Below are 18,822 nucleotides of genomic sequence, written 5' to 3'. Positions count from 1 at the left end.
GGGATGGGGGCCTGAGTGGATGTACCAAGAGCTTCTTCAGTGTGTTGTTTTGTAAATGTGAATCCAGTTAAAAATTCAAGTGGCTAAGAATAGAGCAAATGTGGATCCTCTTTGGTTTAAGGAAGTGAATTGTCCTGTCTGAAATCAGTTATTATGCCCATCAGGGGAGCTTGTGCCCCTAATATGAAAAACATCCGTTTGCCTTTTTGGAGAGGTTAAGCATGGGAGTGGTTGTGAAAAGCCCAAGAGTATTGGGTTGAAAGAGAAAAAAGTATGTGGTTAGACAACAGCTTGTCTGGGACAAAAAAGAAAATCAACTCATTTTATTGAGGTGGTTATGTTACAAGTGATACATAGGTGGAGTCACTTTGTTTTCCCATTAATTTGATCACTTTGACGGAGGTAGCTATTATCCCTGACTTTTTAGATGGGGATGCTGAGGCCAGGTAGCATTTAGGAACTTTCTCAAGGTTATGCAGCTGCCAGGAAACAAACACAGTGGCTGGACTTTCAGATCCCATGCACTTTCTTGAAAACCTCAGAAGATCCTGGATGTAACTAAAGAGTTGTAAAAATAGCTCATTAGTACTTTCACCCAACTTCCTGGTGGGTAGCAACAGGAAAAAGGTTTTCAGAAAATGTCTAATCATCCTTCCACAAAACTGTCTTTCTGTGAATGTCGCTCAGTTATTTTGGAGTTGAAATTCTCTTTTGCCACATATGAATCCACTCCATTTTTCAGCCATTTGACTGTGTTCTTCAGCCTTTTGACCTTTTAGCTGTATGATTTCCCTGTCATATGAGACAGCTCCTAATTTTTTGGAAGCAACTGGAATATATTGTGTTGACTCTCATAAGCTGAAAGCAAAATGGAATTTTTATGTAATGCTGGATGCTGTCACAAGAATAGGGCAGGATAGATCTTCTCTGTCTTTGCTCCCCCTGGACTAGCCCCTCGATGGCGGCTCTGTCTATTGGACAGTAACAACCATGCAGGCTGGGCTGTGGCCCTGCCAGAGTTTGAGTGTCAGCCCCTCTGTTGTTGAGCTGTGTGCCCTCCAGCCAGTTGCTTAATGCTCCATGTCTTCATTTTCCCTTCGGTAAAATGAGGATAATAATAGTGCTTTCTCCTAGGTAGGATTAAATGAGACAATAATTGGAAAGGGCTGAGAACAGCATCTGACACATGTAAGCCCTCCATCAGCGTGTTAGCTCTTATATTTACACACATGACCGGTCTGAAATTGCCACCCTGGTGGATGGATTCCCTCCCCCTTCTCCTAGTCAGTAAACCAGTGGATTTACCAGTAAAATATCTTTATTTACTTCCCAGGTTCTCACTGTCTGTTTCCCCTGCTGACATTTTTTTTCTTCTTGGCCTGTCCTGGTTCCAAAGAGGAAGAGACCACAACACAAATCACTCTTCACAGCAAGACTTTTAAACAGTTTTCAGGAAAAGTCATGAATGTACATGATGGAATTCTTTCTAGAGTAAAGAACTTAAGTATATTTAAGTCTAAATTGATTCTCCTCCTCCTCATAGGAAACCGCTGTTAGAGGGTCTAGTGCAGAGATTCAGAAAACTTAGACAATATACGGCATAAACATGTATACTTGTTTATTTCACTGCATTCTTGTCCATTGTACTTAACACATTTGGAGGTGTGTTAAGTACACAGTTCCACCTCATTCTTTATAAATGCTGCAGCATATCCCATTGTATGAATATATGTAGTTTATTTAACTAGTCCCCTGCAGATGGGCATTTGGATGCCCCTCTCCCTACTTTTTTTGGTGTTTTGTATACAGTGCTGACATGAACATCCCTGTACAAATATCTCACTGTACTGTTTTGAGTAGATCTATAGAGCAAGTTCCTGACAGTGCAGTTTTAAAGGCAGCCCTTCTGTGCCCACACAGTTCGTTTCAACATTGTCCCCAGGCACAGGGTGTGATGTCTAGGGCAGAGGACCAAAGCAGCTCTGCCTTTGAAGGTGCTTATGCTCTATAGTTATTTACTTCTGCCAATGTTTGTCCAGTGTACACTATGTGCTGGGTGCTTTTCAAAGCACATTATGTGTACCAACTCACTTAATTACCCAGTAATCCTATGAACTGCGTACAGTTTATCCCCATTTTACAAAAGAAGAGTATGAGGCCCAGAAATGCCTGTTGTCTTTGCTTAGTTCAAAGACAACAGGAGTGAGCCCGAGACAGAGCTGGGAATCAAACCCAGGCTTATGTGGCTCTAGGGTCTCTATAGACCCTCAGTCTTGGGAGACAAATTAAATTTAAACAATTTCAAGAGATGTGATGAATGTTCTGAGAAGGAAACTACAAGGGTGCCCCAGAAGCATCTAGCAAGGGTGCTACATCGAATCTCGCATCAGAGTCGGTCCCCTGGAGGAGGTGGCCTTTGACCTGAAGCTCGTCAGAGGATCTCATGAGTTCAGTGTTTCAGCACCAGTCACAAAGCCTGAATTCAGAGAGAGCAAATGCAGTGAACCAAGAGAAGGTCCGAACATCGGTCCTGGAGATGGACGAGCAGGGAACCATTTCTCGATTTCTGTAGAACCAATGCCATCCAGTAGGACTTTCTTCAGTAATGGAAATGTTCAGTATTCTGAGCTGTCCAGCATGGCAGCCACTGGCCACATGTGATTTTTGTGACTGAGAAACTGGATTTTAAGTTTAATAGTGTAAACGAATTTAGCCTTAAATAGTCTTGTGTGTCTGATGGCTGCCATATTTTCCAGGACAGTTTTTTTTTTTTTTTTTAAACATCTTTATTGGACTATAATTGCTTTACCTTGTTGTGCTGGTTGCTGCTGTATAACAAAGTGAATCAACTCTACGTATACATATATCCCCATATCCCCTCCCTCTTGCGTCTCCCTCCCACCCTCCCTATCCCACCCCTCTAGGTGGTCACAAAGCACTGAGCTGATCTCCCTGTGTGATGAGGCTGCTTCCCACTATCTATCTGTTTTATATTTGGTAGTGTATATATGTCCATGCCACTCTCTCACTTCGTCCCAGCTTACCCTTCCCCCTCCCCGTGTCCTCAAGTACATTCTCTGCGTCTGCGTCTTTATTCCTGTCCTGCCCCTAGGTTCTTCAGAAACGTTTTTTTTTTTTTTAGATTCCATATATGTGTTAGCATACGGTATTTGTTTTTCTCTTTCTGACTTACTTCACTCTGTATGACAGTCTCTAGGTCCATCCACCTCACTACAAATAACTCAATTTCATTTCTTTTTATGCTGAGTAATATTTCATTGTATATATGTGCCACATCTTCTTTATCCACTCATCTGTCGATGGACACGTAGGTTGCTTCCATGTCCTGCCCATTGTAAATAGTGCTGCCATGAACATTGTGGGCCATGACTCTTTTTGAATTATGGGTATATGCCCAGTAGTGGGATTGCTGTGTCATATTGTAGTTCTATTTTTAGTTTTTCAAGGAACCTCCATACTGTTCTCCATAGTGGCTGTATCAATTTACATTCCCACCAACAGTGCAAGAGGGTTCCCTTTTCTCCACACTCTCCCCAGCATTTATTGTTTGTAGATTTTTTGTTTGTTTGTTTGTTTGTTTGTTTGTTTGCTGTACACGGGCCTCTCACTGCTGTGGCCTCTCCTGCTGCGGAGCACAGGCTCCAGACGTGCAGCCTCAGTGGCCATGGCCCACGGGCCCAGCCGCTCCGCGGCATGTGGGATCTTCCCAGACCGGGGCACGAACCCGCATCCCCTGCATCAGCAGGCAGACTCTCAACCACTGTGCCACCAGGGAAGCCCTGTTTGTAGATTTTTTTGATGATGGCCATTCTGACCGGTGTGAGGTGATACCTCATTTTAGTTTTGATTTGCATTTCTCTAATGATTAGTGACGTTGAGCATCCTTTCATGTGTTTGTTGGCAATCTGTATATCTTCTTTGGAGAAATGTCTGTTTAGGTCTTCTGCCCACTTTTGGATTGGGTTGTTTGTTTTTTTGGTATTGAGCTGCATGAGCTGCTTATATATTTTGGAGATTAATTCTGTGTCAGTTGCTTTGTTTGCAAATATTTTCTCCCATTCTGAGGGCTGTCTTTTTGTCTTGTTTATGGTTTCCTGTGCTATGCAAAAGCTTTTAAGTTTCATTAGGTCCCATTTGTTTATTTTTGTTTTTATTTCCATTTCTCTAGGAGTTGGATCAAAAAAGATCTTACTGTGATTTATGTCATAGAGTGTTCTGCCTATGTTTTCCTCTAAGAGTTTTATAGTGTCTGGCCTTACATTTAGGTCTTTAATCCATTTTGAGTTTATTTTTGTGTATGGTGTTAGGAAGTGTTCTAATTTCTTTCCTTTATATGTAGCTGTCTAGTTTTCCCAGCACCACTTACTGAAGAGGCTGTCTTTTCTCCATTTTATATTCTTGCTTCCTTTATCGAAGATAAGGTGACCATATGTGTGTGGGTTTATCTCTGGGCTTTTATCCTGTTTCATTGATCTATATTTCTGTTTTTGTGCCAGTACCGTACTTTCTTGATTACTGTAGCTTTGTAGTATAGTCCGAAGTCAGGGAGCCTGATTCCTCCAGCTCCGTTTTTCTTTCTCAAGATTGCTTTGGCTATTTGGGGTCTTTTGTGTTTCCATACAAATTGTAAAATTTTTTGTTCTAGTTCTGTGAAAAATGCCATTGGTAGTTTGATAAGGATTACATTGAATCTGTAGATTGCTTTGAGTAGTATAGTCATTTTCACAATGTTGATTCTTCCAATCCAAGAACATGGTATACCTCTCCATCTGTTTGTATCATCTTCAGTTTCTTTCATCAGTATCTTATAGTTTTCTGCATACAGGAAACTTTTGTCTCCTTAGGTAGGTTTATTCCTGGGTATTTTATTCTTTTTGTTGCAATGGTAAATGGGAGTGTTTCCTTAATTTCTCTTTCATATTTTTCATCATTAGTGTATAGGAATGCAAGAGATTTCTGTGCATTAATTTTGTATCCTGCTACTTTACCAAAGTCATTGATTAGCTCTAGTAGTTTTCTGGTAGCATCTTTAGGATTCCTTATGTATAGTATCATGTCATCTGAAAACAGTGACAGCTTTACTTCTTCTCTTCTGGTTTGGATTCCTTTTATTTCTTTTTCTTCTCTGATTGCTGTGGCTAAAACTTCCAAAACTATGTTGAATAATAGCGGTGAGAGTGGCCAGTCTTGTCTTGTTCCTGATCTTAGTAGAAATCCTTTAGTTTTTCACCATTGAGAATGATGTTGGCTGTGGGTTTGTAATAATAATATGGCCTTTATTATGTTGAGGTAAGTTCCCCTCTGTCCACTTTCTGAAGAGTTTTTATCATAAATGGGTGTTGAATTTTGTCGAAAGCTTTTCCTGCATCAATTTAGATGATCATATGATTTTTATCCTTCAATTTGTTAATATAGTGTATCACATTGATTGATTTGCATATATTGAAGAACGAAAGCTCCTGCAAGGACGGGTGAGGACCTACTCAAGAAGATCCTTCCCTTCTCACTCACCTGACTTCAGAGAGCTAAGCACATCTTTTAAGAGTTCAGCTCCTTTAGGAAAGTGTAATTTTGAATCCTGCCAAAGAGGATATTACTGCAGAGGAGAGGTGATCTTCTTTATGTACATTCCGTGACATATGATAGGGCAGACAAGTAGAGTCAACCAATAAAACCTCAAGGTCTGATAACCTTCCAAATATTCTTTCAGGTCCACTATTTGTTTGGGGTTTAGAATTGCCGGATTGTAAAATTTTAAAGCTGGAAAGGCAGTAGAGCTCATCTCTTCAGAAGACAGAACTGAGATCCAGAGAGAGAATGGTCTAAGACGGGGTCCCCAACCCCCTGGCTGCTGACCGGTATGGTTCCGCGGCCTGTTAGGAACCGAGCTGCACAGCAGGAGGTGAGTGGTGGGTGAGCAAGTAAAGCTTCATCTGCCGCTCCCCATCGCGCGCACTACTGCATGAGCCATTCCTCCCACCCCCATCCGTGAAAAAATTATTTTCCACGAAACCTGTCCCTGCTGCCAAAAGGTTGGGGACCGCTGGTCTAAGACACCAAGGAGAATTGGGGACAAAACCCGGCCAAATGCCCCTCACTCAGGTCATGTCCTAGGCAGGACTGGGATGCCAGTCTTTCCTGAGTCTGCTGCCTGGAAGTGGATCCTTTTCTCATAGAGTCTCTTACTAGTTTGTACATTCATTCATTTATTCATTAAAGATAAAATGCTGAGCAAAACCAGACATCAGCATTGCCCTTATGGGTCTTACAGTCTAGTTCATGAGACACATTATTCAAACAATCTCAGAAATAAATACACATTTGTATGTATGTTACAGGTATCAGGATATTTAAAGGAGACCATATGATGGGGAGATTTGATGTCTTTGGGGTTAGGAAATGCTTCCCATGGAGAAGGATTATAGTATTGAGATGAGCTCTGGTGGTTGAGCTGGAGTTAGGTTGCTAGATTTAGCAAATAAAAATACAGAATACCAGTTTTGCATTTTATCTGGCAGCCCCACATGGAGTTAGCTTTAGCCTATGTTGGTAGTGGTGGTGATAAGTTGACTGAATCTTGAGATATATGTGTGATTGTGTGTGTGTGGGGGGGTATGCTCTTTTATTAGTATAAGTATCTTAGAAAATACTGTAATTTTTAGAGGAGTTACACATTGTTTTATCAACAGTATGAGATGTTTACGTGGACTTGGGGATTGGTTATCATAAGAAGGAAGTAGAAGATTCAGGTGATGATATTCTTCCTAGGATGACTCCTAGTTTCTGTCTTAGAAAACTGGGTAGCTGCTGGAACCATTTGCTGAGATAAGAAGCGCTGGAAAAGGCCAGATCTGGTGTGTGTGGTGGGGGGAGTGGGATCAGGGGCTCCATGATGAAATTTTCCACCCCCATCAGCTACAATGCCTGGTATATGACGTGTACCCTCCAACAGAGTAGAGGCCCTTCCTCACTGTGTAAGGAACCTAACTATTGCCCCTCACAAGGTATAAAAGTTGTGAGTGGAGCTCATAATTGGTCTTGGCTCTGCAATTTGAACCAACTTCTCATTCTGTCGCTGGATGGAATCAACATCAAGGCAAGGCAAAGAAGACAAGACTAAATGTGTCTTTCCTCCTTGGCCCAACTTCCTAATTGTGACAGTGAGCTAACGTATTTGATAAGACTCTTGAAATAAATCAGCGGCACCATCTCCTTTTTGCCTTGCTTTCTTTTTTTTTTTTCCCTATCTACATTTGTGCTCAGTAAGACAGGTTGCTGCCTCAGCCAGCCCTTGGGGCTCCTCCGGGAGAGAGTTTACAAGGGATGAACTATTCAGTGGGGTGGTTCCAAACATGCCTGTTTTACAAATGCCTCTGGGTAGAAGAGGCTGATTATACCCTTTGAGCCCTGCAAAGATTGCCCCTCAGCATGGAAGTGCGGTGCCAGTGTGACATTTCCAATTGGAGTTATGGGTTGCATATCTCTGCATGTTAATTACAAAGGGGGGGTGTCAGCCTTCAATAATGGTACTGTTCTGCTTCCTAGAAGGTCTACCAAAATGCAGCTGCCAAGGGTCTACTTTGAGGGGACACGGAGATAAAGCAGGGGTGAAGAGAGTTCTTGTTTGTCATTGAGGAAGACGAGACCATCTGGAGTCCTGTTCTTTGGCAGGCCTCAGCAGCCGTCTGTTGGGATAAGCTCTGTTGGCAAACTCCAGCATGCAGTGTTCTCTGTTGGTAACGAAAGAACCAAAGAAAATCTGTGCGACAATTGTCCGTTCCTCTGCCTGTGAAGACGAGGAGGCAGAGGCCAGGAAAGTTTCACTTAATTTTCTGCTCAGAGATCCCCAGCAATTCCTGGAGTCGAGAGCATAGATGATCAGGACAGATCCATGTTTAAATGCCAGTCATCACTTATGCATTGTGTGAATCTGTTTCTTCATCTGAAAATGGGAATATTGATGGATGTTTTTTTTTTCTGTAGGATTGTTAAAGATTAGAATTAGTGAATGTGTGGGAAGTGACCTGGTAGGTGCACCATAAAGGTAACTTTTTGTTAATGTTGTTCTTTATAAATTTATTTATTTATTTATTTATGGCTGAGTTGGCTTTTTGTTGCTGCGCACAGGCCTTCTCTAGTTGCGGCAAGTGGGGGCTGCTCTTCGTTGCAGTACGCGGGCTTCTCATTGCAGTGGCTTCTCTTGTTGCGGAGCACGGGCTCTAGGCACGTGGGCTTCAGTAGTTGCGGCGTGTGGGCTCAGCAGTTGTGGTTCACGGGCTCTAGAGTGCAGGCTCAGTAGTTGTGCGCACAGGCTTGGCTGCTCCGCAGCATGTGGGATCTTCCCGGACCAGGGCTCAAACCCGTGTCGCCTGCATTGGCAGGCGGATTCTTAACACTGCACCACCATGCAAGCCCTAATGTTGTTCTTTAAATACATACTTTGATGGCAATGCCATCTTTTACATAGGAGAGCTGTTACCTGCTCACAGCATCAGGCGCAGTTTGAGATGCTGGGGTTTATTACATGCTACTATTGTGCCAGCATAATGCTGAGTGCTTTATACACATGGTCTGTTGACATCTGTCTCTGTTAGGTGGATACTAGTCTTTATACCATGAGAACTGAGGCTGGAAAGAGAGAGGTCCTTTACCTTAGGTTGACAAAGCTATTAACTTATTTTGCCCTTTTTTGGTCTTAAATTCAAAGGTAAATGGCACTGGCAAGAACAAACCTCTAATTATAGGACATGGGCTTACTGTCCTTCTGTGCATGCACGTCATAGGTTTGTAGGGTGGAGCGGGTCGGAAAAGGAAGAGTAAAAAGAAAGTGGTGGGAGCCCGGCCACCTCAGGAAGTGTGTGTTGGCTAACATGGGGACTATGGGCTGGTCAGGTTCGTGTCTCTTAGAAATGATGCAGGGAGTCTCTTGTGCATACTCTCTGTAAGCTTTGTGTTTCTCCCATGGCTAGGCTTGGTCTGATGGTGACCAGAGTGGAAATGATTGTTAAGGTGGAGAGTTTCCCTGAAGGGTGGGGTTTTGAATTTAACTGCCTGGGCGTCCAGGCAGGTGGAGTGAGAGAGTGTATAGGGCGGGTGGAGGCAGTGCTGGTTGGAACTGTGTCAAATGGGGGAGTCCATTATGTGTTGAGCAAGCAACTGGCAAAGTGAAGTGATATGGATCTGAGATCATTCAGATAGAATTGATGGACTGGAGAGAAACTGCTGTGAGTCATGCGATTGAAAACCAGTTCCACATCATAGGTATTGAGGAGCATCCCCAGCTGGGATTTATGTGTGCTGTCTCCGCTTGTTTGGTTACTCATCCTGCAAAGAATCACTGAGTGACACTGTGTGCCTGGCACCATGTTTGGTTTGGGAATGCAGTGGTGCACAGAACACATGTGGCTGCTGCCTCCATGGAGCTTACAGTCTAGACGTAAAGACAGGTACTGATTCATTAAACAGTCTGATAAATTCAACAGAATTCAAAATTTCAGACCTCACCTTGACCTGCTGAAAGAGAATCTCCATTTAATGGTACTATTATTTGCACAAAGTTTAAAAAACCAATGTACATTTGTGAAGAGCATTTGTGAAGATCATGTTTTACTCCCATTTTCACCTTTCCAGCATAGTGGCTGGCATAACAAGAGGTTCTTGGTAAGGAAATGAATGAGTGAATACTAAATTTGTACAAAGCGAGAGGCTGTATGGATTTGATTCATTCTGGCCTAAAACTCAGGGTTACGGTCCGCCTTCAATATTTTATCAAGCTCTAAAAATTGATTTGCAGTCCCCATTAATTTTTAAATGTGTGTCAGAAAATATTTTCTTTGGCTTCTTCGTGACCAAAGTGTGTGCATGTTAATTAAGGCCAGCGATGGCTTTCTCTTGTGTCTTCCCTGCCCTCCCCTCCCTCCCCAGCCACCATCCCTGCTGAGTTGTATTGTAGAACCAGTTCTGAAAATAGTAGCCAGGACTCTCACATTGTCACTTGGGAGGGAGCCCGGCTACCTCAGGAGATGTGTGTCGGCTAACATGGGGACTGTGAGATGGTCAGGTCTCTTAGAAACGATGCAGACTGCCAAGTGATAACCCAAATTAATCTTTTATTCATTTATAATTCTTCAAATGATTTTTATTTAGTACCATTAAGCGATTCATATATTCTTCACAGGAAGTCTCCTGTGCATACTCTCTGTAAGGTTTGTGTTTCTCCCATGGTTAGGCTTGGTCTGATGGTGGCCAGAGTGGAAATGATTGATAAAGGTGGAGAATCTCCCAGAAGGGTGGGGTTTTGAATTTAAGTGCCTGGGCATCCGGGTAGGTGGAGTGAGAGAGTATATAGGCCTGGTAGAGGCAGTGCTGGTGGTAACTGTGGCAGATGGGGGAGTGCATGAGCCATCTTGCCCTTGGTTGCATGGAAAGACAACGTGGGATTGTGGCCTGACCCCATCAGCCAGAAGTGCAGGGTCCAAAACCAGATTCACCCAAAATCAATTCACTCCAAGACCAGTCTGTGAATTGTAGAGGATTTTTGAGGTTTTCTTGTATCCCTCCGGTGTGCATGCCCCTTTATCTGCCCAGACCTTTGCGTTGCAACAGCCTTAGGGGACTCTTCTAGTTTGGGGCCAGGTGTTTGTCTGGCAAGGGCTGGGCAGACCAAGGGTAGGAGCCAAAACCTTTGTGCAGAAATCCTTAATTCAGTGAGTGTGTTCCTGGTGAATTTGGTCACACACTTGTCACCAACATTGCCTATAAAAGACAAATCCAAAGAACCAGACCTTACAGTTTGTCAGGCAGCACCTCCCAGTATATCCAGGTTTTAATCAGAAATATTCAGTTTTTAAATGTTGGTCACTGATTCAGATGATTTTTTAAAAAATATCTGCAAAGGAAAGTTGAACCCTCTGCCCTTAGAAAACCACGAGATAGAAGCTTTTCTGTAAAGGTTGTAGGCAATATGGGAAATTAGAAATACTGGAGAAGTTTGAATAATTACATGGTCTCATAATACCTTATAGTTTACAGGATACCTTCAAGAAAGTTACATCATTTGGGCTTCCCTGGTGGTGCAGTGGTTGAGGGTCCGCCTGCCGATGCAGGGGACATGGGTTTGTGCCCCGGTCCGGGAGGATCCCACATGCCGCGGAGCGGCTGGGCCCGTGAGCCATGGCCGCTGAGCCTGCGTGTCCGGAGCCTGTGCTCTGCGACAGGAGAGGCCACAGCAGAGGGAGGCCCGTGTACCGCAAAAAAAAAAAAAAAAAGAAAAAAAAAGAAAGTTACATCATTTGATTTTCATGATAATCCTGTGATGTTGTTAAAGCTCATGCTACCATTCCCATTGCACAGAGAAAGTGAGACTGAGAGTAAATAACTTGCCCAAGGTTATTTGGTCATTGGCATTGCTTGTTCCTTTACATCAGTAAAGGAATGGTACTCAGTTACCATGTGGCAAGCACTTCAGACACATTGTCTCATTAATCCTTCCAACAAGGTGTAAGGAACTTCTCATTTTAAAGATTAGAAACATACACTATTAACATTAAGTAGCATTTATCAAGCCTCCCTGTAGTGAAGCCTTTTATGTGTGCTAAAGGTATGAAATGGACTGTCTCATTGCATTCTCATAATAGGCACTCTAGGTAGAAACTCGGTATTCTTAAAATTCCCAATTTTACAGAAGAGGATGAAGATTTTTAAAAAAATGGTTAAATGACTTGGCCAGGGTTATATAACCAATTAGCAGTGAAGTTGGCATTTGAATCCCAGGCTGTCCTCTTCCAAGTTCTTTGTCACTGCCATGTGCCCCGCGCTCCCAATGCCTATACATTAGGTTAACCCAAGTGAAATTGCTGATACTCGACAGTTTATCTTTTACAACAGCAATTATGTACGGTTCAACCTATTGACATAGGTGCTTTTATCTGTCTCCAATTGATCTTAAAACTAATTTCCAGAAAGAGGAAACAATGATGAATAAGTGGGTTTTTGGGAGGAGTTTGTAATTGCATTGAGAAATCTGCTAATCACTTATTAACTTCAGAAAGACCCTGAACTTGACAACTGAGGAAAATCCACACATATTTGTCAAATTTAACTAGAACTTTTCTTTTTCAAACATTTATTTCTGTCCTAAACTGAGGATGCCTAAGTTTTAAGTTAATTTTTTTTTTTTTTTTTTTTGTGGTACGCGGGCCTCTCACTGTTGTGGCCTCTCCCGTCGCGGAGCACAGGCTCCGGACACGCAGACTCAGCGGCCATGGCTCACGGGCCCAGCCGCTCCGCGGCATGTGGGATCTTCCCGGACTGGGGCACGAACCCGTGTCCCCTGCATCGGCAGGCGGACTCTCAACCACTGCGCCACCAGGGAAGCCCTTAATTGATTTTTAAATGATGGTAGTTTCATGAACATTGCCTTGGCTTAATGGCGCTGAAAATGAGTGATAATGATTGCAAAATTATAATTATAAAATTATGAATAAAGGATCCTATCTTTTAGTCACATCTTTCAGTGTAAGATTCTTATTTGCAGACATTGGTCTTACTTTAACCTCTAAGTCAAAAATGTACATGATGTTTTTGTATAATAGTGATCATAAGGAATTAGAATTAGATTCGTTAGAGGTTTGTCTCATCTTTTGTCCACGGTGAAGATTACTGTGTAAATAGCTGTTTTACTTACCTAAACCTCACTAACAGTCTTCAGTTCATGAAAACAGTCACTGCTGCGGCTGTGTTCCAACTTCATCAAAGGCACGATTCATCCTTTGGTTGTAACCTCTTTAGAAATGCGGGTTGAGTCTTGGTTCATACATTTGTTCATTCTTCCTATGCTTTTGTTAGTCTCTAAAAACACACATGGATGCCTTTTCTTCAAGCTAGTTTTGTTCAATCCCTATACCTTTAAGTTGGAAACCTGAAAGAAGTTTTTTCAAGAGGTTGAAATATTACTTTCTGTGAAAGAACTGTAATGATTGAATTGAATACAAGCCACCACAATGCACTTACCAGGTTTCTATTTGGTTTCCTTCAAATTCAAACATGGTGCCCGGTCATCTACCGCTCTTTTTAATATGCATTTTCAGGGTTCCCCTGCTGAAACATGCTGTTTACACCACTCTCAAAGAAAGTGGGTGCATATACTCATAAATTTGATGATTCAAAAAGTATTTTAGAGAAATAGTGTTAAGAAAGAAATTTTAATTATAAAGATAAATTTAGTGCATATAAATTCTTTATCACCTATGTGTCTCATGCTGAGCAGCATATTACTGTCTCCTTTTCTTTTTGTGCTTGTATAATAAAATGTGTATTTTATACAATTATGTGCTGAGGTTAGACAATGGGGTAAGATTCTTGGGAAGCAACTGTGTACAGGATTTGTTATTATTTACAAATTATACCTTACTAAGCATAGAATTACAAACGTAACTTAGGCTTTTTTTTGTTTTTTGGCTGCGGTGGGTCTTTGTTGCGGCATGTGGGCTCTTCATTGGTGGTGCACGGGCTTCTCTCTAGTTGTGGCACGCAGGCTTAGTTGCACCGAGTCATGTGGGATCTTAGTTCCCTGACCAGGGATAGAACCCACGTCCTCTGCTTTGGAAGGCGGATTCTTTACCACTGGACCACCAGGGAAGTCCTTACTTACGGATTTTTTTTTTTTTTTTTTTTTTGGCGGTACGCGGACCTCTCACTGTTGTGGCCTCTCCTGTTGCAGAGCACAGGTTCCGGACGCGCAGGCTCAGCGGCCATGGCTCACGGGGCTAGCCGCTCTGCGGCATGCAGGATCCTCCCGGATCAGGGCATGAACCCGTGTCCCCTGCTTCAGGGGCCACCAGAGAAGCCCCCTACTTACGATTTTTTGAAGGACTCAATATGATCTATCTTCCTGGCCTAACTCCTTTGATGTGAGAGGGTGAATGGATCAATGGCATTCTGATGTTGATTTTTTTTATCATGTAGTCACTGAATATTATTGATTATAAGCTGTATTTTTCAAACTTTGGCCATTCATGACTCACCTTCATGATTTTGTCTATATCTTAACATAGTATTGTTTATTTACTTCAGGTTTTCTTTAAAAGAACTCAATTTTTACCTTAGGTGTTCGAAAGGAAACTCATCGTTACCATTGCTATTATTTACTCAATTAATTTCTTATTAAATATAGCTGCTTTTTGAAACTTCAGGTTTAACTGCAAGTTTAAAAAAGTCAGTTTTATAAAGTATTGCTTTATCACTTAAGTTTTAGAAGTAAATGTTATATTTTACTATTATCACTTACTAGTTAGATTTTTCTACTGCACATTAAAAATATACACACATTAGGGCTTCCCTGGCGGTGCAGTGGTTGAGAGTCTGCCTGCCGATGCAGGGAACACGGGTTTGTGCCCCGGTCTGGGAAGATCCCACATGCCGCTGAGCGGCTGGGCCCGTGAGCCATGGCCGCTGAGCTTGCGCGTCCGGAGCCTGTGCTGCACAACGGGAGAGGCCACAACAGTGAGAGGCCCGCGTACCACAAAAAAAAAAAAACAAAAAACAATACACATATTAAAATAAAAATTAAAATGTAAAAACCCATACAGGCACCACTCAGAGTCACTTAGCACACATGACAGTCAGACCTGCGGCAAACTCTGGGGGAAGTGGCTAAAAGTGAAAATGGGCACTTACTAAACGAGTGACCCATGAGGGCTGCCACTGTCGACACAAGAGTTTCCTCTTAAAACTGGGTGAGGATTTGTTCCAACCACACATGACCTTGATAGTCAGGCCTGCCATTCAGTTAAAGAGGCGCCACGTGGTGTTCACTTTCCTTTTTAAAAAAATATTGCCCTGGTTCCCTCTTGAGGAGTCCCCTTATTAATGGAGGGTGACCTCAACTTTGTTGGCCTGTAAGGGTGCCGGCAGTAATGAATTTGTTATTTTGTGCGCCACTCTCTCTAAATTGGATTCTGCATTATGCTGGTGCATATATGTAAGAAGGTGACCGATTGAAATTCAAATGTAATGAGGATGAAGCTCTGCCATTCAGCACAGACGCCTTTGTTTTTAGCCCTGGTAGGTTCTTTGCCCCATCACAATGCAGCTTTCCTCCTGGCTTCCGAAATCACCATGTCTAACTGGGTAGGACTGACATGTTTTCTAACCCATTCTAGAAATGAAATACAGTTTGTTCTGGGTTTCTAGTTTAAAAAAAATTTTTTTTTTAATGGGCTGAGAGATTTGGATTTGCAGTCTTGAGAGAAACAAAGTATTCTTTCTGAAACATGCAAATGTGTCTCTCCATCACCTAGGAAACTATTATGGGACACCCAAACCTCCTAGCCAGCCACTCAGTGGGAAAGTGATCACGACGGATGCCTTGCAAAGCCTTCATTCTGGCTCCAAGCAGTCAACCCCAAAGCGAACCAAGTCCTACAATGATATGCAAAATGCTGGCATAGTCCACGCGGAGAATGAGGAAGAGGATGATGTTCCTGAAATGAACAGTAGCTTTACAGGTAAAGACCAGATGATGTTCTCCCTCGGTGGACTTAGGGAAGGAGGGCTGGGGGAGGCTTTTGTGAAGAGTTACAAGAAGGTTTCTATTCTCAGGAGGAATTTGGAAGGATCTCCAGAATTCAAACTCTGACCACATGGTGCTTGGGGAAGAGATGGTCTTTTCCCTGGTCTGTTTTTCATGCTTCTTGGCAAGAGTATTTTAACTTCACCCAGCTATCTTAAAGGGGCAGGAGGGCAGTGTTTGTGGAAGGAAATCAAGAATAATCAGCATCTTTTCTTTTTGTTCAAAATGATATCCATAAGAATCTGTTTTGTTCATTCATTACTTAGTCTTGACACTGCTCCATCATAATTATGGCTGATTGCTTGTAAAGACAAATAGGAGAATTTGTTTAATAGTTTAATATCACTTGATGCTGTGTGGAAGGCTAGCAGCATCCTTTTTTCTCATACCTTTGCAAGTAGAGATACAGTGGAAATAAATCATGTGTTAACTTATGCAAATTCTGCTATATTCCCTAAGAGGGAAAAGATGAAAAAGTAATAAATACTATAAGATTTTATACTGCATATGTATTTTATATTATATAGCATATATTACTCATTGCATTATATTTTTATATATACATTCAGGGCTATCTACGCCCAAGCTTAGGTAGGCTGTATTTTATGAGGGGATCTTCAAGGATAAGTCCTCTGAATAAGGATGTACAGGTTAGGAATTGCACGTTCCCTGGAGGCACCGTTCACAGAGGCTGTGATATACATTCCTTGGGTTAGCGCAGTGACCCAGAACTGTTCAGTAATATTTTTGACTCTTTGGGGGTTTGACCTTATATAGTAACTCACAATGTCGCAGCTGAATAAGACATGAGTTACTCGTCGATAATGTTGTGACTTTGAAGACCGCTTGTTTTTTCTGTTTTTCCTATACTTATTTTCTTTGATATTTTAGAGTTACAGTTCTGTATTTTCCTCCTTGCGCTACCAAGTCTACTAGGATATTTAGAAAGAAGTTTGTGTTAGTTGAATGCTTTCTCCTGCCTGTATGGGCCTTTCTGAAGCCTAAACTTTTTCAAGGCAACAATTTAAAAAATTCTTTGATGGCTTATCATTGTAACGGTAACCCAACCCTTCCATAAGAAGCACTAGGGAAAGGAGGAGTCCTGGCTTGCTGTCCTAGCTTTGTTCATGGTATCTGTCTTATTATGAACATAGTGTCTAACTGCTCTCATCTGTAAAATGACTGGTTAGGATCAGATCACATCTAGGTTCCCCCTTCCAGCTCTAAGAATTCGAGTCCAGGAAAATTTCCATTTTCTCAATTAGAATGGATTAGGCCAGTGGCTGACCTACAGTTGCAATATCTGGAATAAATTTACCCATTGCTACATATTTGTTTATTGAAATCAGTTAATCTCATCCACTTCAAAATATTTTATCCGTTTATAGTAGTCCTCACCGAAATAAAAGCAGATTATGAAAAAAAAGTCAATACTTCCTTGAAAAAAAAATAGCCACTATTTTAATGTCTTGATCTTCCAACAAATAAGAATAGCAAATTATGATATAACCCAAAAATGTAGATGTGGTCACAGAAATAGAAAGACCTTGGGGGTAACATGCATCGAAACAGTTCTGCCAAGCTGACTGGATGGTCCCCAAGAAGCTTGGGTGCCTTTATTTGTCCTCCATTAACTAAGTAGATTTCTCGGTACAAAGCAAGAACAGAGTAGGGATAGTTGAGTGTAGGTCTTGATGCTTTTCCAATTTCTAACCACTGTAAATCTCTGTCTCTAGAAGCCAGGCCTCAGAAAATCTGACCTCATAACATCCCTACTTGAACTCCTGGTGTCGGGGGAAAAAAAAAAAAAATAACCACCTGGGCCTGGGTCATCATTGCTAAAGGCAGTCTGATCATTTGTTTCTGCACAAAAAAAGAAAGCCAAGTGGCGCCTGATGGGATGCATGGAGAGAGACTTGATTCTGAGATATACAAGTGATAGGGCATCTTTAATACGGAAGGGATATTTTGAATAAATGCCTCCTCACTTACCAAACTGCAAGTATGACAGCTGACAACATGTCATACCCTGACTCATATGAATCCTTTCAAATAATTGAGACTACCCAGTCTGTGATATGTGTATCAAGCTAGCTGTGTCAAAGCATCTTGCGCTCCGAACCTCTTTAAGTAGCAATCCACCAGCTGCTTCGAGCACAGAGTGGCAGTACCATAATGAAGTCTTGACTCCTGGTTGAGCCATTTGTGATAGAGGCATGAGTGTCAGATTCAAATGTACAAACACTATGGAGCTATTTAAAATGATATTTACCAGGATGTTTTTAATAACAGGCTCTTGGTACGATCTCAGCTGACTTCTGCTTGGTTCTTTTGAAGGGGGCACAAAATGTCTAAATAACATGCCTAAATAACATTAGCACTATCTGCTGATAAAAGAGCAGGGAGTTTAAGGCCAGGAGCATCCTGGGGAGGTCGCTTCTTCCTTCCTTCCTTCCTTCCTTTCTGCAACCAAAGATGGAGGCAGGAGCTGAGTAATGAGAAGTCATCCCAGATTCTCACCGTAGAACTTGACTGTTGAACACAAGGCAGTAGGACAGTCTCCTACAAGTTATGCCCAAATTACAGACCTAAAGGAGGCCCTAGAGAGAGAACACTGTTAATTTGTGCTTCACGAAGGTAGACTTACACTGTTGGGCAAAGCACGCAGTTATTTATACAAATAAATTAAAACATTTGTGAAAGTATTTTGTTCATTATAGACAACTTGAAAAATATATAACAAACCACCGCAACTAAAAAGTTGCTGATCCATCCATTAACCACCTCTAAGAGACACCAAAAATGTTATTTAATTGTGTTCTTAAGCTTGTTTTCCCAACAGCCTCCCTGTTGTTGAACATTAGACTGCTGATGCTGCTTTTTCATTAGCAGTTAATGGTAAGATATTGCTTTGGAATGTCAAGAGATAATGATATTACCAAAAGAGCTAATGGTTCCCCAGTGCTCTGTGGCAGGCACTTTCCTAAGCTCTCATACATATACTAGGGAGGTCTAATTGCTTGTCCAGTATCGCAAAGCCAGTGAGGGTGAAAGCTGTCATTTCAGCCCAAAAAGTCTGACTCCAGAATCTGCGTGGCTCATCCACTGTGTCATTTGTGCTTTAAATCAAGTTTATTAGCCCTTTGTAGCCTCAAAGGTTTTGACTGGTTATGTACACAGTGAGGGAGGCACATAAATCTGAATGCATGTGTAATTTCAAATAAGCTCCA

At 41.9% G+C, this 18,822-nt stretch overlaps 1 protein-coding gene across 20 annotated transcripts in view; it reads left to right on the top strand.

Moving 5' to 3' along the window:
- The window catches only part of MAGI1 (membrane associated guanylate kinase, WW and PDZ domain containing 1), a 618,838-nt gene that overhangs the window by 479,666 nt on the left and 120,350 nt on the right, over positions 1 to 18,822 (top strand). For all 20 annotated transcript variants that reach the window (XM_079934992.1, XM_079935000.1, XM_079935007.1 and 17 more), the window contains one exon: positions 15,321 to 15,527. In XM_079934992.1, coding sequence (XP_079791118.1) covers positions 15,321 to 15,527 — 207 coding nt within the window. The remainder of the gene's footprint in view (positions 1 to 15,320; positions 15,528 to 18,822) is intronic.

This window comes from Stenella coeruleoalba, assembly GCF_951394435.1.
Source record: "Stenella coeruleoalba genome assembly, chromosome: 10".
Classification (NCBI taxonomy): domain Eukaryota; kingdom Metazoa; phylum Chordata; class Mammalia; order Artiodactyla; family Delphinidae; genus Stenella; species Stenella coeruleoalba.
The sequence above is the reverse complement of the archived record's forward strand: the minus strand, read 5'-3'. Positions and strand labels throughout refer to the sequence as shown.